Source organism: Cyprinodon tularosa, unplaced genomic scaffold (genome assembly GCF_016077235.1).
Source record: "Cyprinodon tularosa strain WSP-4 unplaced genomic scaffold, ASM1607723v1 ctg41, whole genome shotgun sequence".
Lineage (NCBI taxonomy): Eukaryota > Metazoa > Chordata > Actinopteri > Cyprinodontiformes > Cyprinodontidae > Cyprinodon > Cyprinodon tularosa.
Window position 1 is genome coordinate 494,676 of NW_024039130.1, and position 25,845 is coordinate 520,520.

Here is a 25,845-nt window from a genome sequence, read left to right on the forward strand (position 1 = left end):
ATTGTCACTGTTTTCCACATGATATGGAAGTTCCTAATGCTCTCAACCTCCATATCAATGTGTTTTTGCACCATGTTTTTTCTCCCACACTATTAATATTTGATCACTGCTGCACTTTGCTCTGTGTATACAAAATAACAAAAATAATAGTTGTCTAAGTCTAAAAATATAACAATTTCTTGTGTTCCTCAAACTGCCCCAATAAGGGAATAATGAGTTTGCAAAGAAATCTACCTATCCGTAAAATCCTATGGGAAAATATAAAGTGCTCAAATGAAACCCATCTAAAAGCATTGGCTGATAATTCCAGTACTGGCCTGGAATGGCAATCTGTTCTGGGTGTAACCTGCCTTTTGCCCCATGACCGCTGGAGATAGTTGATGTCAGTTACCAACTCATGCCTAATTTCATTTTAGTTCAAAGCATGTAAACTTGAAATAAAAAATGCCTGCTCTGTTAAGGCAGTAGACTATATTAAAAGGCCATGTTCTTTTTACTATAAATTTTGTCGAGGCCATCTGCTTTGTAATATGAACAAGTCGAGGTCAGGACACAGGTGCACTGTTAAGCTGCTGATGTCAGCGCTGGATTCTGTGATGTTATTTTACGCTCTAAATGGAGACGAAAGAAAATCAGGAATTTGGTGCTTTGCAAAATGTTCAGCTTGGAACCTTGATAAGGACATGTTCAAATTAAATTCAGAAATGGAATATACAGAGTATTCAGACAGTGATTTATAGTAGGTGTCTCACTGTTTGATCCCCTGGGAATTCCTTTTGTGGAGCATTTCTTGATTCTTCTGTAGCTATTCTTTTGATTGTCTTCCCTTCCCCCATTAATCGGTTGAAATTTAAAGTTAATCTATGCAAATTCAGTTGTATTTTGTTTAACTAACCCAAAACAACATATGCTACTCAAAAAAATTAAAGGAACACTTTGTAATCAGAGTATAGCATCAAGTTAATTAAACTTCTGGGATATTGATTTGGTCAGGTAAGTAGCAGAGGGGGTTGTTAATCATTTTCAACTGCTTTGGTGTTAATGAAATTAACAACAGGTGCAATAGAGGGACAACAACGAGACAGCCATCAAAACAGGAGAATATATATATATATATATATATATATATATATATATATATATATATATATATATATATATATATATATATATATATATATATATATTCCTTGTTTTTTGTTTGTCATAAATCAGTAAATCTTGTCAAACTGAGATAAACACATTAAGACCTAGACAATGGTATGTTATCTCGCTCTGATCTATTTGATGAAAAACATGGGAAAACATCTTTTTTGATGAAGACATATAAGCCAATAGGTAAGTTATAAAATGCAGATGGCTCTCCCTAGTTGGCCAATTAGTAACTTAAGCTCTGAACACATCTGCTTTCATCTTTGTGTGTGTGTTTGCTTCTGTCTTGGCATCAGAGTGAGGACCATTTTTGCCATTTTATCGTCAAATTGAGGACTGTTTGTATCAAATTGAGGACATTTTTGTGGTTGTCACTTCCTAATTTGCTAAGAGTAGGATTTTGGTGGGAATTGAGTTTAGGTTGGGGTATAGATTAGGTCTACAAAGGTAATAGTTATATTTAGGATTATATTAAGGGTTAGGGCATAGAAAGGATTGAAAGTGATAAAAATCTATGGGAGTCAACACATGGTCTTTAGTAAATATAGCAAGCCAAGAATGTGTGTGTGTGTGTGTGTGTGTGTGTGTGTGTGTGTGTGTGTGTGTGTGTGTGTGTGTGTGTGTGTGTGTGTGTGTGTGTGTGTGTGTGTGTGTGTGTGTGTGTGTCTTTCATTTGGGATGCAGGCAGATTAGTTTGCCTGTTACACAAGCCTGTAGTGGCCTCTGTACACATTGATGTCTGTTTGCTGTAAGATTGTTAGATGTTGCATAATAAACCAAAAACACATATGGGATCCCACGAAGATGAGTGAAACGTGGCAGGGAGAACTGTTAGCACTGCAGTCCTTGGAGATCAAAAATTTAATGAGTAAAACTGGTGGGACATTATCTTCAGCTGAACTAAAGCTTGGCAAAGTAATGTACTAAATTCCAACAGCTTTGCCATTGACCTCAATCTTTTCAGGAAACATTTACAGGGGAAATTGGATCGGAGATTAAACATTAATAACAGAATGTAGGAACATAGTAGGAATTTAAATGAGGGACACACAAAAGCTTACTAATGATAAATGTTCTCCTTTACTATGTTCTGGAGACTAATTTTCTGTTTTCATTTTTTTCTTTTTCCATATCTTGCAGATCAAGATCTAACTCGTGAGATCCTTTTTGCATGGAAACCGTGCTTCCCTGGCAGGCATCTCCTCTCCAAAGTGCTAGCAGCCAGCATAGCAGGATGAGCCATTGCATGGGATAATGATGGCCAAAAAACAAGATGCCCGGGCTCCCATCTACAACCTGGTTGTGGTGGGGTTGTCTGGCACAGAAAAGGAGAAAGGCCAGTGTGGTGTGGGCAAGTCCTGCTTGTGCAACCGCTTTGTTCGGCCGAGTGCAGATGACTTCTACTTGGACCACACGTCAGTTTTGAGTACCAGCGACTTTGGAGGCCGGGTGGTGAATAATGACCACTTTTTGTACTGGGGAGAAGCTGGGAGGACGTTGGAAGAGGCGCAAGAGTGCCGTATGAATGTGGTGGAGCAGACAGAGTTCATTGATGATCAGACATTCCAGCCACACCGTAGCACGGCGCTCCAGCCTTACATCAAGAGGGCAGCTTCCACCAAGCTGGCTTCAGCTGAAAAGCTGATGTACTTTTGCACAGATCAGCTGGGGCTGGAGCAGGACTTTGAGCAAAAGCAAATGCCAGAAGGCAAGCTTATCGTGGATGGCTTCTTACTTGTTGTGGATGTTAGTAGAGGTATGAATCGTAGCTTTGAAGATCAAATGAAGTTTGTTGGCAACCTGCATAATCAACTAGCCAAAACAAAAAAGCCTGTGGTACTGGCTCTCACCAAATGTGATGAAGGAGTTGAGCGCTACATTAAAGACTGTCATGCTTTTGCCCTTGCTAAAAAGAATCTGCAAGTGGTTGAAACTTCAGCCCGCTCAAATGTCAATGTTGACCTGGCATTTCTTACTCTGGTTCAGCTCATAGACAAGAGCAGGGGAAAACCCAGGATTATCCCATACTTTGAGGCCCTGAAGCAGCAGAGCCAACAGATTGCCTTAGCCAAAGACCGCTATGAGTGGCTGGTCAACCGAATCGTCAATAACCATAATGAGACGTGGCCTGCTGTAAGCCGTCGTATGCAGACAGCTCCTGAGTACAAGGAATATGTTTTTCTTGAAGGAACTGCAAAGGCCAAGAAGCTCTTTCAACAGCATGTGCATAGACTGAAACAAGAGCACATAGAGAAACGCAGGAAGGCTTATCTAAATACTCTACCACAGGCCCTATCTGTGCTCATACCACACTTGGATGAAATAGACCACTTGAGCTGGTCTGGAGTTCAGAAGGTCTTGGAGACAAAGAGAGATTTCTCTCAGTGGTTTGTAGTTTTAGATGATACCCCTTGGGAGACAACTCCACACATTGATAAAATGGATGATGATAGGATCCCACAGGACTTGTTGGAGACTCCAGCAGCTGAAACCATCTATGAAACCCATTTAGATCAGTTAAGGAAGGAACGCAAGCGGGCAGAGATGAGATGGGAGTTTAAAGAAAGATTAAGTGTCTCTCCTTTCATCACACCAGGAAAACCATGGGAAGAGGCTCGAAGTTTCATCATGAATGAGGATTTCTACCAATGGCTGGATGAAGCTGAATATTTAGACATCTACAACAAACATCAAAAGGAAATCATTGACCGGGCCAAAGAAGATTTTCAGGAACTACTTCTTGAATATTCTGAGCTCTTTTATGAGTTGGAAGTAGATGCCAAACCAAGTAAAGAGAAAATGGGAGCCATTCAGGAGGTGTTGGGCGAGGAGCAAAGATTTAAAGCACTGCAGAAGCTGCAAGCAGAAAGGGATGCTCTAGTACTGAAACACATCCACTTTGTCTACCATCCTACAAAGGATACGTGCCCTAACAGCCCCCACTGTGTTGACACTAAGATCGAGCAGATATTGGCTTCCAGATTCCCCACCCGATACCCATCATCAGACAGTGCTAGACTGGAAGGAGGAAGGGCTGAACGGATAAATCTAGTCATTCTAGGGAGAGATGGACTAGCCAGAGAAATGGCAAATGAGATAAGGGCATTATGCACCAGTGATGACAGGTATGTTGTTGATGGCAAGCTATACGAGTTAACCCTTCGCCCTATAGAAGGCAATGTACGTCTGCCTGTCAACTCATTCCACACACCCACCTTCACACCCCATGGATGCCTTTGTTTATACAACTCAAAGGAATCTCTTTCTTATGTTGTTGAGAGTTTAGAAAAGCTTAGAGAGTCGACCATAAGCAGAAGGGAAAGGGAAAACAGCTTAGCTCAGCTCCCACTGTCCCTCCTTCTAGTCACCAAGAGGGGCGTCGGTTCCATTGGGGATATCGGAGGGGAAACGGCTCAGACTCTTATACAGCAAGGGCAGCAAGTAGCTACAAAGCTGCAGTGTTCCTACCTAGACCCAGCCTCTCCAGGTAAGGGTTATGGCCGCAATGTCAGTGAGAAGCAGCTTAGCCAGATGCTTAGAGGCCTCCTAGAAACCAGGAGAAACATTGGAAGCAGCTCCCCTACGTTGCCGCCTTTATCCTCAGCTTACAGAGACTCTCAGTCTCAGCAAGGCTTTGAGGCAGACCTCCGAATAGTCATGTGCCTGATGTGTGGGGACACATATGATTTAGATCAACTACTTGCACCATTCCTTTTGCCTCAACATTGTCGTCCTGGGTCAAGCCTTAGCAGTGGAACGTCTGTTCTCCTGGATCTAATTATAGGAGGTCACAGGCAGAATGTTGAGTTGTCTTTGCTCTCTTTCCACTCCTCATTTTCACTACGAAAAACAGGCCTGGTCCATGGGTACATCACAGTTTATTCTGCCCGTCGCAAAGCTTCAATGGAGACAATGTGCGCTTTCCTTTGTGAAGTCCAAGACATTGTCCCAATCCAGTTGCTAGCGGTAGGGGAGAGTCAGATGGAATTGTCTGACTCTGACTCAGCTAAGGAACAAATTTGTCAGGGAGAGGAGCTGGCCCATGAAATCAATGCAAGGTTTAGCACAATAATATGTGGACATGGTGGTGTAGTAGGGGGACTTCATAAGATAGACCTTTTCCAGTCCTTCTTCCAGGAGGTGATGGAGAAGCGCAATGTTGTTGAGGCAGCACACATGTATGATAATACAGCCGAGGCATCTACGAATGAGAGCATCAGCCCTCGCTGTGGGTCCCCCAGTCCAATTCATGTTCATTTGGACTCTGAAGATGACTTTGACCCATCCTCCCCTTTTTCTACTCTAAGGGAGGCTAGTAGTCTAAGTTCCACCATGGCAAGTTTCAAGCTGCCAGATCTAGAATCAACTGATACATTTTCTGTCCTTTCTGATATTGGTACATTTGAAAGCAGGGTAAACAACAGGTTGCCTCCACAAGTGAAGCCCAAGCCCCTCCGTAAAGTAAATCTCGGAACGTTTGTTGATCAGCAAGGAACCTCTAACCGACCGTACTTGCACCAAACCGTGACCTGGGCTCCAGGGACAGATGGAGGCTATGACCCCTCGGACTATGCCGAACCTATGGATGCTGTCTACAAACCTCGACCCAAGGAGGACGAGACTATTTACTCTGTTCCCCATGACAGCACACAGGGCAAGATTGTCACAATCCGCAACGCCAACAAGGGTCATACCAATGGAAGTGCTTCAGGGAATGGTTCAGACAGTGAAGCTGACAGCAGCTCGCTGGAGCGCAGGAGAAAGCTGTCTGTTTTTGGTGAAAAGCCAAAACTTTATAGAGACAGGTCCCAACGGCTTGGAAAGTTTAGTAGTTTTAGGACAAGCTTCTCTCTTGGCAGCGATGATGAGATGGGTGGTCCACCAAAGGCAAGCCAGGATGATGGAGTACCTCAAAAGGACAATTCCATCGAAGAGATTGATGATCACAGAACAATGAAAATTCTGCGAGGTCTTCGCAGAAACACAAAGGTTAGTAGTTGTGTGTACAACTGTTGTATGAGAAAAAAAAAACAAATCTCAAATTAGAGAAGTGCATTTATCATTCTAGTACCTTTTAAATATGTTTTAGGCAAGAATTTTATCTTGTTTTTCAGCAACAGAGTGCAGCATATTTATTTAAAGCAAACCTATCAATTTTATGTAATGTTAAGTTTAGAGTGCATGGTTAGGAGAATATAAACATTTGGTTTTCTTGAGTACCCACAGAATAACTCCAGCATAATTATGTTTTGGCTAAGACCCAGGCGCTTTGGTAAATAACTGTGATTATTACCAAAAATTTGAGAAAAACAGGAGTAATTCCTCTGCTATTTAAAACTAAGGCGAGTAAAAAAATGTCTTACCGTAGAAGTTCCTTTGAACGCAAGCCTGCCTGCAATACATTTTTTTCTGATCACTCAATGGGAATTCCCTAGTATCTCCAGATCATCAACGGGAGAAAAAATCTGATTAGACTCGTACCAGAATTCAACATGTCTTAATGAATCGAAGCAGGAGCGTGTGCATTAATGGCGATTGAATTATGTCAGGTCCTTTTCTTGGATAAACATCAGACAAAAAAGAGAAAGGTTGCCTGATTATGTAAGGCTTGTTTTAAATTTGAAACATTTCCAGACATTCAGCAAGGAAAATAAGTATTGGACAAACCTTTTTTTTCTGCAAGTATAGTACAGTGTTTTTTTTTATAGTCCTCTGAATTTGAAATCCATTCCAGATGTGGATAAAAAAACAACTTGCTAATTCACACACAAAGGAATCAGAGCAAATACATGCATAAATAAAGTTGTTTGAAATGATGTGAAATGAAACTGGCAAGCTTTGAACACAAAAAACTTCATTTTTCAAAATTCAGCTTCAGAATATTTCTTGTTGGTGGAAAAGTTACCATGGCTTCGGTGGGATTTCAAATGGTTCTTCCACTCAAACTGTCCTTCAAGGCCTCCTGGGGTCTTTTATTTTTATGTTGATTTCTAATTGAATTCAGGTCAGGTTATGAACGGATATATTCTCTTCCAGCAGATATATTTCCTTTTTCTGATGCCTGTTGGGTGTTTTCATGCATTGGTCTAAAAATGCACCTATATATTCTGTTTCAAATGATCAAGAATGTCTTAAGCCAATTTTGCATTCATCCTACTCTCAGTTATATAGTACCATGTCCCAAAAGACTCACCACACCAGGGTGTTCTTATCTCCAAACTTTACTGCTGGTAGGGTATTTTTGGAGTGACGTTCAGTTTCGTTTTTTCCTTCAGACACTGTCTCAGTGGCGGCTGGTGAAAAATATTTTTGGTGGGGCTGATATAGCCTAGTGTATGTCTCCAACTAATCCAGAATAAGAATTCAAATAAACAATTGGAAATGAAATACAATTTAACAGTAATGATTTAATTTACTATATAATAACACTAACAGTGATGATTTTGGTCACTGTGACGGGGTTCTTTGGCCTCCAAGAATTCAGGCTCAGTCGGGTTACCGGTGTTGGTGATTTATTGTGCTCAAAAACTCAAAACAGGGTGCAAAAGAAACTAAACATATACAAGATACTCCGGGCCTCAGCCTCCCTCCAGTTACCAGCAATGTAACAAAGAAACAGAAAACAGAAATTGCCGCTTTTCTTCCCACAGCCCTCATTAAATAGTTTAAGCCCCTCACCTCAGGCTCTCTTATCTCTGATTTCTTCTCATAAATCAGTTTTGTCCATATATTACCTCCACAAACAATTGATATACAAAAACAAATAATTTTTACAACTTAATTCCTTTACACAGATACATTGACTTATTCAATTACACCAAACTGGGTTTGAACCCAGCAAAGACGCCGCCAGACTGAAGATGACAAGTCCCCGTAGCATAAACACGTATACGTACACACACACACACACACACACACACACACACACACACACACACACACGGCTACCCCACTGAAATATTAAGTGTGCACCCTCAATACGCCAGCAGGTAACCAGGAACAGCTTGTGTGTTTTAAGTTAATGGAGCTACTGGGCTCAGCACGAGTGTATTGGTCCTCACAAACACAGTATATCAGAAATGTGTGTGGCGCGCAAAGTTAGAGATTGTTTTAAGTGACGAGGTGGATTCGTCACAGTCACAATAACCATGACAGGAAATTTTCATATCCTACAACAGGGATGTTCTTCTGGCAAACGGGTAGATAAATAAGGATCTCACCGAATATGGTGGAAGCTGCATCTCGTTCATTACGTTCGTCATCGTCCCTCTAATTGTCTGCACCTGCGCATTGGGTGCAGAAGCCTGTTAAAGCGCAGTATTTTCAGAGCCCCAAGACCATACATTTTTGAGACGCTGATTGGCCATTAAATTATTAAATTCACCTAGCAATAGTACATGATTGGCAGATTCTATGCACTTATGGTGCAGTCTAATCACAGCCCCAAGACAGAGACGGTAGGAGTCTGTCTGTGGAAATCCACAAATGAATGACAGTAGGTAGGGAAATGTAGTTTATATAATTTGTTTTGCTTATAGGTACACACTCTAGAGAGTAAAACTAACATTTATGAGTTAATTTCTAAAAATATATTTTACGTTTCTCTCTTCTTATCAGGGAGGGCGGTGCCCCAGCACCCCCTATGGGCCGGCCGCCACTGCACTGTCTGTGTAATGACATCCAAAGAGTTCAGTTTTTGCCCTATTGAACCACACAATATACTTCTAGGGTGTTATTTTTTTTTGACAAATGCTTTTTATAAAGTGTACATATGCTTAAACATACTTTCCTCTTTAGTGGTGCCTTGTTTTGCGTGCCAAAAATGCAGCCATTTTCTCAAGCTTTCTCTGATTGCTCTTTGGCTCTTAGACAATTCTTGATCATTTTTTTTCACTCTTAATCGTGAGGAGCACCTGGTCTCGGTTGTTTTCTGGTGAAATTGTCTCTCTAAATTCAGGTGGTGACCCCAATTCCCAGTAACATTTGGAACTCTAGAAATGTGTGTTACCAATGCCATTATCGTGTTATGCAGCAGTAAACAGCGGCACCTTGATAGAGCGTCTGGTTTTGAGAAGTGATTGATTGATATCAGTCTGATATCAGCCGAAGAACAAATCTCGCTACATTAAAATAAATCTCACTACATCTGAAATCTTGAAACGAAACAATCTGCTTTTGTTTAAAGTTTCTGTTACCCATTGGTTTATAATACGTGGGTCTGTTGTGCTCATACCTTTTGTCTTTGACTATTATTCTCTTTTTGAGTGATATCACTTGATCAAGCCTTTTCTAATGTTCTGCGATCTAAAATAATAAAATATAAAAGCTTGTAATATTCCTGTTGATATCACATCTTGTCAATATCTTTATTGGTCATTACTCAAGCTGCAACGTCCGTTTTTTATCAGAAATCAAAAAGTTGAATCGGGAAACCCCTGCTTCTCCACACCTTGGTAATCAGTAACCTTGTTATTGGTTGTGACTTAGGATTAACCAGCGGATATTCATTTGAAGTCGTAGGGAGCAAGGTTGCTTTCTAAATACTGACGTCGTTCGGTTATTTTCTTGGCTTCCTGTACTTTGTTCAGGTAATTTCCTGTTTTTTCCATTTTATTACACATGATTCATGGGCTTATTTATGTCTGATTTTTGTTTGATTGAATTACATGGGCTGCCACTAGCATAGGGTGTCAGTTTAATGTCAATAAAACCCTTAAAAATATATTTAAACAGGAAAATGGTTAATTGTTGTAGAAATTGCTAAATTGTACAGTTGTTGTTTTTTTCTCATTTACTTTATTTCTCACAAATTTGTTATCACACAAGAGGCTGTGATGGACACCAGTGTCAGTTTTCTGTTCAGACTTCATTACTCGCTTTTCACTTGTTTTCTTGGCACTGCAACATAATGTTTGCCAAAGCCTATCAGCCTTCTCTGAAGACTCACCATTCGTCTGGCCGACAGTTTGGCTTTCTTTACTTCCTTCCTCTCATTATTTTACGCTCCGTTTGTTTGTCTTTGCATCTTGCTGATTCATACATTCTGCTGTTCACATTCTTGTCACAGTCATTGTTTGCTCTCTTCACGCCTATTTTTTTTCTTTCCTAATGTTTTTTTTCTTCCTTTTTTTTTGAGACACAGGTGCCTCCCTGTCCCACTGTGCCCTGTTCCCCTCTCACTCAGGACGCGTTGATACTTTTGACCTTTCACTCTCGGCTAATCGGCACTGGTATGCTGCTCATTCACACACATGGTGTGGCGCTGAAGTGCGAGCTGAAGCAGGGGTTGCAGCTGTGCATATTGTGCTTGTGTTTCTGTGATAATTGTCACGGCTGTCAGGAGGATGGAAAAAGAGGCGGATGATAAATGTTTTCAGACACTCAGCTGGGATGTACCTGTACGGAGGTTGTCGTCTCACATTATTCAGCTGCTTTAGCTAAATTCACCAATGCTTAAGCGCCGTATGCCTGTCAGAAAAAAGGAAAAACTGCTCAATCATGAGGAGACATCTGCGTAGGTGTCACTGGGATCCTTAAAAATCCAATGTTTACAATGAAATGCCTGTGAGAGCTGAAGCCACCAGAGTGGGGATCTATGTCATCCTTATTAGTCTTTTAAGTGCCTCTGATTTGTGGCATGCAGCCGGTCTGGGATCTTGATGGCCACATTACAAGCTATTATGGATTTATTATGGTTATATTAAAGGATTAGGTTTCCTCACCTATTTTATAAGCAGCTGTCTCTCAAGTAATGGGCCATTTACAATGTGCTGCTGCTAGAAAATCCCTTTCAGACTACATTTTATTGAGTTAATTTGTCACATTAAGGAGACAGGTTGCATGAGCTTGTGGTGGATCGTATACAAGGTCATATCCCTTTTAAACATTTCTTTTTTTTGAAGTTATAGTCATAGTTTGAGTATATTTTCTGGTTGAAGCCTTAGGCTTCTGTCTGTCACACCGAGTCCTGATGGGTTAAAAAAAGATATTCAAACAAGCCTGAGCCTATTTTCTATAAGTGTTTTACTGAAGGCATTGACCAGGTTTGTCCGTCCCGATCGCCCTCTCTCACTGAAAGACCGGAAACATTTCCTTTCTCTTTCTTGCAACATTTTGTTGAAATCTCCTCAGGCAGTAAGAAGGATGTTTGAAATTCCTCAGACACCTAGCTCGTCTGGTGTCTTCATAAAAAAAAAAAGTCTGCAAGAAATTCCAAAAAAGGAAAAAAAAAAAAGTCTGTCAAAACTGTAGCATTGGTTGAGTTTTGATGTCCTACAGTGAGCAGTGTGTGTGTATGTGTAAACGCTCCCCATGGTGTCTGTTTAAGGATGTGATTTGTTTCCCTTTGGATGTGGAGGTCTGTTTTGTCTTCTTAGAGCTAGAGACATATCCTGTCTCAGTCAGCAGCAGAAAGGAGTGGCCAGAAGGCAAAACCACAGGGGGAGAAGACAGCAAACTAGAGAAAGAGAGTGTGTGGGTACAGAGACAGTCTGCTAAAATCAGACAGCAACACAGTTACTGTGATGGAACTGAAATATATTAGAAGCCTCCAAACTAAACCTAGCACTTCTCTGAACTACTGCTGTCTTGCTGTTACACCCTTTTTTTCCTGAACAGATCCATATGTAGGTGTCGTTTGTACTTCTGTGTGCATAAATGCATGATTTGCTTCTTTTAATACATGCAGAAGTGCACAGTGGTTAGCTTAGAGTTAATATTTTAGAGCTAATGTAGAGAACAGGAATGCTGACAGAGACTGGATTAGCTGGAGGGACAGATAGCAGCCGGTGAATGACTGCAAAGGAATTTTAGGTCTAGAGGTTAATAATGTCATCTGTTGGGGTTACAACACAAAGTTTGCAGAAAATCCACTATAAAGGGATAGCTAACAGTGAGGCTCTAGTCGCAGTCTTCAGTCTCACTTGAAATGAAACGTTTTTATTTTATCTCCCATATATCTATTGATATAATCGTATAGACAGATGGATAGTTTGGCTAATAGTGACTCCTGAGAAGAATAGACCATAAAACACTGAGCCCTGATTTCTTAGTGCAAAGTATTTAATTTTTAATTTACATTTTTTTACCCATATCTTTATATATATCTGGATATATTTTAAGATAGAAATCAGCTCAAGCAAAGCACTCATAGTACCAGCACGTTTTTACTTATGCTACATTCAGACCGCAAGCGCTGGAAGCTTCTGCTGCTTCATTTTTGATGCTAGTTCACATTTAGGTCAGACACATGTCAAGAGCAGCTTTTCACTCCTGAAGCGCGTCCAGTAAAGTGTGTCCACGTGCGTTTGGTGCTTCTGCTGCTCCTGTGTTCAACAGCCGAGAGCAGCTTTGCTATATTCGCTGTTATAAGTTGGTAAAAATTAGTTTTAATATGTTTTTTTAAGTGAGAAAGTCCATCTGAAAACGTCGTCTGTGCAGTCAGTTCATCAAGATTACGATCCTGCCTTCAAATGTTATTTTGCTGCCAATCAGACCCTCTTTGTCACTGGAAACCCTGTTTAACTGCAGCCTCTGGCACGGTCACCTCTTCGGGGTTTTCCGCTAATTTTCACAGCAGTGGAAAGGCGATTTTTTTATGTACGTTATCCAAACTGCAGGCACCAGAATAATAAAAGCAAACATATTTTGACGGACGATTTTGTCATGTGATGCTTCGACCAGCAAAAGTAAAATTTTTTCAACTCCAGCAGATGCTGCTTTTGCAGCGCATCCCGCACTTCAGATTCTCAAAGGATCATAAGGCGCTGCTTCAGCTGCAATGGACCTTTTGCTGCGCCTTGATGCGCTTAAACCACTGACTTTGCAGAAGCAGCTAGTTTAAATGCAGAGTGCTGTCTGAGCGTAGCATTAGCTCTTCTAGAATTGTGTTTTAAATGCATCACAAAAAAGTTAAAAAACAATCCACTGGACTTTGTTTTTGTGGTCTTTTAACTTTTTGGGAATGAGTGATGACTTGGATAACTGAGAAACTTCACCAGCATGTTTCAAATACAGTATTTTACATTCACCAGATTGGTAGTTAATTATTTACAAGTCATCGGCAATATGAACATCTAATTTAAGAACCTGTAACATTCTGATGTCAAATGGGATTTGGCTGCGCTTAACTTTTGTGATAGGGCATTCACATAATCTCACTTCAGAAATCCCAACTACCCTTTTAGGATGAAGTAAATAAGTAATCTCCAAATATAAACAGATCAAATGCATTAAAACAACTTTCCATTGTGTTGACTGTGAACCTATAGTTTTAGAAAATGAAAGAAAGTAAGCTGTAATGTTTTTTTTTTTTTTCCTTTGTTTTTTTTTTGCCTGAACGCCACTGTGAGAGTAAATGTGTCTATAAATGCGATCAAAATGTTTGCCGGAGTGCAGTGAGGCCAGTATCTGGAGCAGAGGGCACATTGGTGCTTTTCTGTCTAATGAGCACTACTCTGCTCTTTTCCTGTTGTCTTTGTCTTGTCTGTCTGTCTATCGTACTGCACTGCGGCCAAAATCAAAATCTCCAACCAACCATGCAACCCGGCCTCACTACCTAGCGTGCCAGGGCAGTGCCTTAGGGGTGCTGACAGACTTACTGCAAATCCAGGCCTCATAGGCATTAAAAATATTCCCACTGATCGCCATTAAAGGGCTGAACATTTACTGCCGTTTCCCTCAGCTGTTTGCAGGGACTGGAAAAAAGTGTTACAGGTTTGTCTATGATGGAAACTAAAAGGGTTAAAAAGCAATTCCCTAGTGAATAAGAGTTTGATTATGGGAAAGCTGCAGTGAAGTAAAGGGAGAAATTCAGAAAGCAGAAAAAGGGGAAGAGTGAGACTGAAAAGATGAGAGTGATAAATATGTGACGTACATGTGACTGATAGACACATCAGGGCTTAAGATAGGAATGCATGATTCCTTATCAGCTTTGCCTTTAAAAAGTCTGAGTTCAGTGGGTGTGTTCATGCATATTTGCCCTTTGGACAATAAGCTGATTAAAAAAAGCCTAATGTCAAAATAAAAAGCACTCCTTTTTCAGTAGTGCCAATCTTAATTTCATGTAATGTTGTATTTTCTGTTTAAATCGAACTAAACTGTTTTTCTTTTTGGCAGAAACAACCGCGGACGAAGCCCAGGCATTCCAACTCTAAACCTATTGATAGCAACTACTTTGGGATGCCTCTGGCTGCTGTGGTCACTCTAGAGAGACCAATCCCTGTCTTCATTGAGAAATGTATCCGCTTTATTGAGACAACAGGTAAGCATCTCCAGTAACCTTCTTTTATATGTCCAAATCAGGAACTTTCTTATAGTAATTTGGTAAATGTATTCATTCCGCCTTGTACTTTTACTCACATCAACATCCATAAACTTCAAAGTGTTTTAATTAGGATTGTAAAACAAAGGTTGTCATCATTGTGAAGTGTTCAGAAGGTGTTGCATTGTCTTGAATTGTTTTTAATGATCTAAAAATGCATAAAGTAATGTCTTTATAGCTGCAAGTCTGCTGGGATGTGTCTCTACCGGCTTTATACTTCTAGGTTGGACTGGATTTAAAGTCTCTGTAAAGTTCTTTTCCTCAGATTCTTACATTTTTTAGGTCTAGACTTGGCTAGGATATTCAAACACATAAATGGTTAGAATAGATAACAAGTTAAGCTTTGGTTTGATATTTAATTGTTGTTTTTCTGCGAAGAGAACCTGTGCCCCAGTCTGATGTTTTTGTATCAGCACCATCTTTAATCTAGCCAGTGTTCAGGGTAATAATGCAGTATTAGTTTTCCATAACATACCACACTTTTATGTTCTGGTTTTGTATCTTATTATCGGAACCCTGGATCTGCAACAAAAAAAAACAGCTGGAACTGTTACTTTGTATTATTTTCCCTAAATACAATTAGTTGCCCTTTATCTAAAACCGCATTCCCAATCAGAAAGGATTTTAACCAAACCAAATGCATTCAGCAAATGCTGTTTGAGCTGAAAGATCTGTATGCTGAGGTTAATGCTGCGTCTCAGTGTTTAGTTTGCAGGTCATAAGTCGGGTGTCAGCAACAGTTACTACATCTTTTTGCACAGATAACCTCTTGTAGCTTTTCCACCCAGACGCCAGGCTCCCTGCCAGGTGGCTCTGGTGCCCCACTGCCCTGGGACTGCCAGCTTTCCCCCTTACTCTTCCAGCAGCTGTTAAACTAAACCAGAGGGTGAGCTTTAATACTGATCTCTTGGTTCTTTGCTCAGTTGGGATTTCAAAAGCTTCCCTCTACCTCTATTACAGGCAGTTCATTTCCTGCCACCTGCTCACACTTAATATTTCGGCCTTAAACATTTACTTTCTTACACTTAGTTGCATATGTGCAGGCCTTTGAGTTCAAATGTTGCTCCTCTTGACTCACATTCCATTGCTTTCCAGTTTAATCTGTGGCCTGATTAAGGTCTCTGCGTTTGTGGATTACTGACTTACGAAACATCCACCTCCTTCCTGCATGTCTGAGCGTAGGGGCAAAGCCCTAGATAACAAGGCATCATGTCTGATTTTGCCTCTCCCTCCTCAGATGTTAACTGAAGCAGTCACAGCAGTTACTGCATGAGAAAGAAGAAAAACTGGTTGAATAGGTGTTTACTTGCTCAGATGTAGACGCATAAAGCTGAATTTGCCGCTCTCTCTCAGGTAGTCTATCCCTTTCATCCTCACTTGTTTACCTACAGTATTCTTCCTAATCCTCTTCGCTTCAAGTTCCCAGGTGTGTCTCTCTTTTTTCCTTTCCTGACTACTTACACCTGTCATATCTTATTTCTTTCATTCCTTCTTGAATATGTTTTTTTATTCCTCCTCCCCATCATTCACTCTTTGAATCCTGAATATATTCCACTCCCACTCTTCCTCTTCTTTCTCTCACCTGCTATCTGTCAGTATGTGTTTTTTCCTGGAAGCTTCCACGTACTGTTCTGCACCACAGCTCCCTCTGTCCGCCCAACTTTGCTAGGTTGGGAAATTAAAGGATCTTTGTCCTCGACTGTTTCCAAGTTTGGTTCATTCGATTTTTCACACTGAAGAAGTGGCGCTCCCACAGTTAGAGTTGACATATATGTGTCAATGAAAGCTACTTTTTGCAAAAGGGATTCTTTATCATTCTGGGTCAGCTGCAGCGGTGAAGCTCATCATAAATGAATCACTTTAAAAACCATGTGTCACTAAATATGTTTTTTTAATATTCCTAACAATAGTATAAACACATAGCAGCATACGTTAGTTAAAGATCGCCCCCCCACTGTTTACAGTTATTGTAGGAGGAAACTTTTTATAGTTTGTTCAGTTAAAAAAAAGCACTCGACAGTTTGTTTTTCAACTCCTTTCGGTATTTCATTATGAATAGACTTTTATAGGATAAAATCTACCCAAAGGCAATTTGAACTTTTACGGCTGAAAGTGGATGCTAGATACTACGTAAAAAGACACATAACCTTTTTATCTTAGTCTGACACTAGCAGACAAAACTGGGTCTATTGCTATGAAAAATGTCAGTTTAAACAACCCAATCAAATCCTTTGGTTATAGATGTATATAGGAGCTTAATTTATTTTTTGTTTCACAAGGTTTTAGTTAATTGATTATTTATATATATATATATATATATATGTATATGTTTCCTTCTTTTCATTATTAGGATGACCATTACAGACCTCAGAAAGTCTGGGTTATTCTTGAGCACAGTTTCCATCAAGATGACCGAATGTGTCATGTTTGTCTGTATAAGCATAAAGTATATTTTATGATGGGAACGACCAGCTGTAAGAACAAAAGAAAAAGACCTTTGGAAGCTGCTGGCTGAAATTGATTTTGTATGTAACATGGGCTGAAAGGCCAAAAAGTTAACATATAGCAAACTTGGCTAGCGAATGGCTATATGTTGAGCAGGCAGGTAGGTCCTCCCCTTTACATCTACATAGTTGTGTGAATGCTGCTATTATGCTAACAATGATAAAAACAGGAAAGAGAAACATGGACAGATGTAACAGCATTAACCTCAGCGTACAGAATTTGCTGAATCCTTTTGGTTTGGTTAAAATCATTCCTAATTGGGAATGCGGTTTTAGATGAGGAATAACTAAATTCTATTTAAGGAAAATATACAAAGCAACAGTTCCAGCTGTCTCACTGTGTGGTGTGGAGGCTGCAGCGTCTCAGACTGGAAGAAGGTGAGAAGAGTGGTGAAAACAACAGAGACGATCAGGTGGTCTCCTCTTCCCTCCGTTAAAGACATTTCATCCCTGCGTTGTGTGTCCCAACCCCATAACACTATAAATGAGCCCTCACACCCCCACCATGGACTGTTCTCCCTGCTGCCTCTGGGAAGAGACTTTGAAGCATCAGATGCAGGTCCAGCTGATTCCAGAACAGTTTTTTCCCCACCGCAATTGGACACCTGAATGTTGTATAAAATGGAGCCTAGGCGGAAGTTCAACTGAAGAAACTCATTGCTCTCCTACATCCACCTGTAATGCAGCCAATCAGCTTTGAACACCTCCATGAAAGCCAATTGGCATCCAAAGTTCATCTTAAAAGACCTCCGATCCGCAACTTTTCTGCTGCCTTGCGCGCAGGCGGTGGTTGCGCTGTGTGACTTCATTCAGATGACCCCGTTTCAACCCACCTCCAGCCCCTCCTCCACCATGGTAGCTAAAACTTCATCAGAGTTTCATCATTCCCGGACTCTTACTGCATTCCGGCTCTCATTTCAACCGATCCGGCAGAAGACCGCCATATTGAGCCTGATCCTGTCATATTCAATCAGACTTGCAGCTATAAAGACATTACTTCATGCATTTTAGATAATTAAAAACAATTCAAGACATTGCAACATCTGAACACTTCACACATTTTTATATATTGTACTGCCAGTGAAAGAAAAAGGCTATAAACTTGGCAACTAGTTTCTTTAAAAGAAAAGGTCCGCAATAATAGATTGTTTTTTGCTCTTTAAGGTGTACAGATTGCAGCCGCATAGAAAAGTAGGTGGTAAATAGGCATAAGGACATACTTTCTTTTTCAATGGCTTATAAATAAATGGTTAGAAGGGAATTTTTGCAGATGCATATGGGATGAAATGAAATGTTTTTTGAATTCACAGAGAAAAATCCGCTTATGAACCGTAAAATTACTGTAGTGTTTGTTTTCTGTTTTTTTGTTTTATCTGTAACGACAATATAGTAAGCAAACATTCAATTGCATAGTTTTAACAATAATCAGAATAGTCAGATTGACAGCAATGCTACTGAAAGCAGAAAAAAAGTAAATCTAGGTTAATGGTTACAAAGGGGGAAAGGCATCAATTTGAAAGCACCTGAGCTATTCTCTCGTCGTTTTATTCCTCAAATTCATTTTCCCTGCTCCCTTGTTTCACACATCTGCCTCTTTGAATCTAGTGCATGCAATAGGCTGCCTGTTCGACAAGCTGAGGGAAGGAGACAGCAAGACTTAGTTTGGTATTCTACGTTCCATTTATTCTCCATCATTGTTCTTGTTGTCAACTATTTTGAACTCCTCTCCCCTACAGCAAGTGGATCCTTATCTATTCATCTCTTTCTTGTTGTTTTTTTGCATCTGCTACAATAGCTTATTTTCCTCTTTTAACAACATTCAAATCAAAATGTGATTCAACTCGAATCCAGCTTCTATGCCCCTTTATTTTACAGCATGAATTGTTTTGTATATATTTTGTTCATATTCTTATATAAAGACACAGCTTTAAGGCTTGAGTATCATCAAGCTATTTTATGTCATTTAACTTCAATAATATATAGGTTTGCTAGAGACAGAGTGATGTAATCTTAGTCTTATGTTTTGGTTTATTTTAATTATGGATTCAAGTTCATTGCAGTGTGAAGGTGATCAGCCTCAGCTAAGCTTCGCCTCCTGTATTACTTAATTGCAGCATTCACCTGGTTTGCATGATTTAGTCTGACCCTGAATGTACGGTCCAAACACTCCGCTCAGCTTAAGAGCCCAGGGGAGATCTGTTGAGTTGTGTTAAATAGTTATATTCTAAAATGGGTATACCCATTAAATGCAGAGAAGTTATATTTGTTGCAGATTTCGGTGCATTAATGTTAAATTGTTATATTTTGATGTTCAAAGTTAAAAAATAAAGCCCAGTAATGTCTTCTATATAAGCAGCCACTAATGCACACACGGCTAAATATACTCGTACATGTATTGATATAATGAGGTCTTTAAATAAGCCTAAGTAAAATGTTGTTTCTGTATATTTACTATAGTTTAGCAAAAAAAGAATCGAGTTGAATTTTGCCAGCGTACTGTCTGCTCTCTGTGATGTAAACTGCAAATTGGGGGTTAGCTTCCCTTTAAATAGTACTCCATATTTCTATGTGTTTAGGTCAGGTCATTCACAGTGAATCTGTGGTGTTCATTATAGCACCTATTGGTGAATTAGGCAGTGTTGGCAGGTGCCAAATCCTGCTGGAAAATGAAATTGATTGAGTGCACTAAATTTTCCTGCTAGATGACATAATAAAACACAGCGGACAACACCAGCAGAGGATCCCTAATCATGAGCAACTTTAAGAGCTTCTCTACTCCTTCTCCTCAATCATGGACCTTGATTTCCTAATGAAATTCACAGTCTGTAATTGTTTGACCTCTGCTATTGAGGACTATTCTGAATACTTTTTTGTTTTCTCCCACTCAGCTTTATGTTAATATGCTCGGATGTAGAACTCTAAGAACATAGCTTACCTTCTGATCACATTTATTCCTAATATTCTTCAATTGATTTAACAGATTTTTAAAGAAGGGGCGGGATTTTCCCCGTGGTACACTGCTTCTAACTCCTTTGTAAATCTGCAAAGGTGGGGCTATACTTTGATGCAGTTGCTTTCCTTCATTTCCATACATTTTTTAGCCTCCTGCCCACAAACTTATCTATGTTCTTTTCATGTTTGATTAAAAATGAAAATTGAATTTTGGAGGGTGCCGCTGACTACAGACAAGTCATCAGATGTCCTCAGGATGGTGATGGCTATGATATGGTCATATAAGTTGCTACACATAAATGCCTGTAATGTATCCCGTATGTTTTAAAGAATCAATATAATGTAAGAGTTTTATTTTTAATAACTATTCTTATTTTCTTCTTAGTTGGTTTTAGTAGTAACCCTTTGAAATGTTTTACTTTTTTATACCACTTTTTTCCTTTTCTTCTCTGACTGCATTATTTGCCCAAAGTAGTGGCTTTTTTCATTTTGTCCTTGAGATTAATAGGAGTGGATGTGGGTTTTTTCATTTGCTTTTTTTTTTTTCTAATGCACTCTGAGTTTGCAGAAAAGCAGCCATATAAAATCAATCCAATGTGACTGCTGTTATCTCCTCTTAGCTCAAGCTCTCTCGTGGTGCGGTAGTCTCAGGGTGCACAGCTCATCACGGGCACCTCGGGTGATAAATCCGCTGTAGCGTGCACGGGGCATATCTGCTGGTGGTGGGGGCTGCCATAGCGACGCAAAAGGGCAGCACCCAGCGACCGGCTGTCTCCATAGTGAGCTATGAAATCGGCCTCTGGGGCTGCTGAAGACACCCCTGGAAACCAGGCTGGGTCTGGAACTGATGTGGGATCAGCTGGTGTTGTATCAGGCAGAAACACGCTACAGAAAGGCAGCCCAGGACCCTAAAGAGGTTTTATTACTGTTGGTTTCATTTCTGTTCACTTAATAGTGGGTAGAAACTTTGAGGTTGCAGCATCGAGATGTTAATGGAGAAAATTCTATGTTGATACATTTAACTACAAGCTGGAGAAACTAGAATCTGTTCAGAGGAAAAGTAAAAGTGAAAAAGCCATTTTTTCCTCTTCCTTCCCTCTTCCATTAGCTGCGATCTTCCTCTTCTTTGCCATACCTACTTTGACCCTATCTTCCACCCTTCCTCTCCACCATTGTGACACAACTCCTTCCCGTTATCTGTCCTCCCATCCCTGTTTTCCCCGCCACTGACTTGCAGAGCTTTTGTGGAGAATTGATTGGCAGAAGGCGCAGATCGATGCTGTATGCCTCGACTGAGAGCTCTCTCATTTCCTCCCTGCCTCTCCCATTATTTCATCATCTTTTTTTTTTTTTTTTTGCCCATGTTCCGTGCTTACTTTGGAATACCCTTTGTCTCCCATAGTCGTCCCCAAAGTCTGAGTGAGGGATGTAATCCAAGACCGAGGATTGAAACCTTATCTTTTTTTTTTTTTTTTTTCAATTTGGTGCAAAATATTGATGATCCAAAATGTGGTGAGGTTTCTGTGCCTCTGCTTTCTGTCACTGCCCTGCTTTCACTTGGTTCCCTATGTCTTAATCGATTTGGGGAGAAAATAATCATCAATTATGCAACATATCTGAGTAGCCCATGGTTTCTTTGTCTGGTGAATGAAAATTAAGATCATGGATACAATACAACTTAAATCTGGTCAATTATCTTTCTAAATAATAATGAATATGTTTTGACTGAAGGGGAGGTATGTCTGGTGTAGGATGTTCTAAATGTAATCTGGAAAAATCTTTTGAATAGACTTATCATCAAAGGATAATTTTTAGGGGCATCATTGATGTTAAAAGAAACTATTAAATAATTCTCCTCAGCTTTTAAGATCTACTTTTTTACTAAATCTAAAGGTAAATATTGTTACATTAAGCTTAGCTTATACAATTAAGCAATATTTGTTGATAAGACTTTTCAACATAATTTAATTAATGTGACATGGTTAAAATTATGGAGATACAAAGTAAAATTTTCTCAGATTCCGCTAGCATTTATCTATTTGTATCTCTTAAAGGAGATTTCAAGTTTGGTGTATTTTGATCATTGCATGCAATTACATTTCAAAGCCCCTTTTTAACTGTAGGCAACAGTTTTTAATGATTAATTGTGACGCTATTATTTTTCATTGATAACTGCTATAAGTCACTTTCCTGGTTAGAAGTCTGCTGACAGTAATCCAGTAAAAGTTTAGTTGGCACATTTTCACCGACATGATGTCACTTGGGATGGGTACATTTTACAGTCGAACCATTACCCCATCTATAACTGATGTCAGCGTATCGTTGTTGGTACTCAATAATACGTCTTTTAAGGTAATCTTACTTGAAGATGGTGATGATGTGACTGCTGGTCCAGTCGCTAATGGATGCATGCAATCTATCGGTGTGAAGTGTAAGGGCTGGTTAGCCCTCCTTCTGAGTTTGCGATATTAAGCCTTGAGTAAATCGTGTACTTAACCAGGTGTTTTCTCAGGTAAAAGTATGTTAGCCACTGTCCTCACACTTGGCGTCACAAGCATTGAAGAAGCTGCAATCTTTATCACAGTGGAGCCGTACTGTTGAGCAGTTATATTTACCAAGGCTTGCTTTGTTTGCTCTACCACCAACATCTAAAATATTATTACTCTACTGGGGGTTTATTGCCGTCAGTGTTCATTAGGGGTGCAACGGTTCACAAAATCCACGGTTCGGTTCGGTTCACGGTTTCGTGGTCACGGTTTTCGGTTTGGTTTGGTATATGTTGATTGTTAGCCTGACATGTTGGCCGTGTTGCTGTTAGCATAAACAAAACATGTTGAACAATGCTTGCACACTGTTGCACTTTTATCCACAACTTTCTTTCCGCCGTCATCGTAGGTCACTAAATGCAAAGCGCTCCCATACAGCAGACCTATAAAGTGCTGCTGGCGCGTCTTCCAACTCCTGTTCTTTCCCACTCGCCATACCCACACAATTCTCCACAACAACTGATTTTTTTCTGCTACATCCGGCTACACTGTCTACTACTGGTGGTTGGCTTTGGTCGCAGTACCCCCACCTTCTGCTCTGGAGTGTAAACGCTTCGCCTATGGGAAAAAGGAGCAGCGCATGAACCGAACGCAACACACGCGAATCGAACCTAGACAGTCGAACGGAACGGTTCGGACGGTTTTCATAAACCGTTCCATCCCTAGTGTTCATGTCCATCATGTCCACCCCTTCTTCTGTGTCACAATTATGTGTTTAAAGTCACTTTTGAAAGCCTTTTATTGTCATTGTTCACAGTAAAATGAGATTTGGAGAGCAGCTTTGTAAAAGAGCTCACATAAATAACACATACATACATATACAATACATACACAGTGTAAGTCTGAGTGTACGTTGAGTATGGTGACAGCTTTGGGGAAGAAGCGTTCCCTGAGTCTGTTTGTTCTGGTCCGTATTGACCTGAAGCGCCTGCCTGATGTTTTTGTTGTTTTCCTTTTACGTCTTCTTTTCTAAGTCAAGAGAAGTTTTCTAAGACGAGGGATTTTACTTAAAGTACTTTATATATTTATTTGAAATATGGCTTGTATTTCACACTTCTAACTTGAGTTTTGTTTGTGTGCATATTTTTTTAACCTCTTTTATTCTCAGTTAATTTACTTTAAGCAACATCTAATTTTAGTCGTTCATTGCTAGGGAACACACTTGCAGGCAGCCTGCCTTAACTCCCTGAATAAACTAAAGTTATATCATTTGAAAATAGAAAACTTGTATTTGATATGGTCTTCTGTAACGAGTATTTTTTTTATACCAACAACTTTAAAAGTGTGCTTATAAAAAAGGTAACTTTAGTTGATGCTACTCAGGCTGTAGAAACCCTAAAAGGTTTCTTAGCACAGTTTATTTCTCCCTCTGTGTTCATTAAACCATTGCTATAGATTCTTAGCCTTCTCTGCTCCACCATAAACATTTCCAAACATACACCTTTAGTTTCTCAACCATTTTGCATTTTTCTGTAAGCAGTGTGACACTGGTTCTGGTTCTAACTTGCCATTTAAAGTTTTTGCAAATGAACACTGAGCTGAAAGCAGTTCTCTCCATCTATTGTCCTCAGGTCTGAGCACAGAGGGAATCTACAGGGTCAGCGGCAACAAGGCGGAGATTGAGAGCATGCAGCGACAATTCGAACATGGTGGGTACTTTTCTCTTACAGTCTACTGTACACTTATTAGTGTGGAAAAAATGCAATAAAGATGCATGTGCATGTCTGCCTCTATCTTAACGAAAGCTGCATCCAGCACAGTGTATTAATTGGTCTGCAGAGCTGCCCCATTAATCATCATCCAGCTCTGGTGTGCATCTTCACACACGTACAGGCGCTCTGACTGTGCGTCTGTCTGGTGAGAGCAGGTACAGGTTGCCTCCAGATTGGTTTGGTTAATGAAGCATGTTGCTCTCATGATGGATAGCAGACAAAGATAGCCTATACAGGTATTTGTGTGCACACTTGGCTGCGGTTGAATTCAGCTCGGGTAACCAGAGTTGAAAATCTGCACTGAATCATTGGAAGCCTTCTTTCTACTGGGACGAGTCAATTAAATGTGAAACTTACAGTACAGGTGGTGCAGAGCTGCGTGGAAGATGGTCTTTTAACTAAGAAGGTGTTTAAAACCCATTTCACGTGCAAGTAGCTGCAGACGAAACTAAGCCTAAAAATGTTCCTTTAAATACATGCTACCTTATAGAGTGAAAAATGTCATTGGGTAGCTGGTGTTTGGTTCCTACTCCTCTGGTTTTGCTTGCTTCATTTTCTCTTCATCTGAAAAAAACAAAAACTTTTTCTTTATCTAAATTGGTCCTAGTCAGGTTTATCTTTGTATCTGATTTAAATTAACGTTAACTGCACCTGAATGTAACCCGTTAAGTTTGGTAACATTTGTTGTTGTATCACAGCAACAACTACAGTGATTTATGTTTATGATTAATGAATATATATACTATATACTACTACTATATATAGAATATTAAATACTAATCCACATAGTCAAAATTATGCATTCATTTGAATCAGCCTGACTCTTTAAGCACATTGTTATTTTTCTAAAGTGCCTTTGGTTTTATGCTCTGAAAGGGCCATTCAAGAAGCTCTGTCAGTTGGATAGTATTGTTTTATTTTTTGATTTGTGTTTTAGGTATTTGTCTGGGGTAAGTCTAGTTTTGCATTTATTTATTCTCCAAATGCGTGTGATTGATAAAGTTTACTGCAAAGGTGTTGAAACGTTTTCAGAATGACTCTGTTTGCCCCCCGATTTAAGGCGGTTTTGTGATCATTTTCAAACTTATCCTCTTTAATCTGTGTAGCAGTACCACTGGCAAAGAGATCAGACACAAACACATAGCATCATGCTGCCACCACCATGCCCAATGATTAAAATGTTCATATCTTTAAGCCGTAACTTGACTTCTCAAAACACAGTTTGGTTATTCTGGTGAAATAAAACAACCATTTTTTAAATGTCAGGGCTCTATGTTAACCATCGCCCGATCTCCCAAGGCAAATGTCATTGTTTTTGCCCGCCGGGCAAGTGCAATGATCGCAAAAAAAAAAAAATTATCACTCAAAATGACTTTAAAATCACCGACATTCGATGAAAACGACCCAGAAGCGCTGCCGGCGCCATGTTTGTTGTTTTGTACACATTCTTGCGTGTGATTTGAAATAGCCGGGTGATTTTCCGCCAGATGGCGTGATTTTTGTCCACCTAGCAGTAATTTTGATGTAGTTACCAAAACGACAAACGGCTGCATTTATTTTGTCAGGGAAAACTAATCCTGAGTCAGTTAAAAGTCAGGGAATTCTGAAATTATGTAAGACTGTGGAAACGCTGTATAAAATAAACTATATATAATGAT

General features: G+C 39.9%; 1 protein-coding gene across 2 annotated transcripts in view; it reads left to right on the top strand.

Annotated features, from left to right (window-relative positions):
* Positions 1-25,845, top strand: part of arhgap35a (Rho GTPase activating protein 35a) — a 104,323-nt gene that overhangs the window by 66,862 nt on the left and 11,616 nt on the right. For both annotated transcript variants that reach the window (XM_038298575.1, XM_038298576.1), the window contains 3 exons: positions 2,293-6,141; positions 14,269-14,413; positions 24,047-24,124. In XM_038298575.1, coding sequence (XP_038154503.1) covers positions 2,407-6,141; positions 14,269-14,413; positions 24,047-24,124 — 3,958 coding nt within the window. In that variant the 5' untranslated portion in view covers positions 2,293-2,406. The remainder of the gene's footprint in view (positions 1-2,292; positions 6,142-14,268; positions 14,414-24,046; positions 24,125-25,845) is intronic.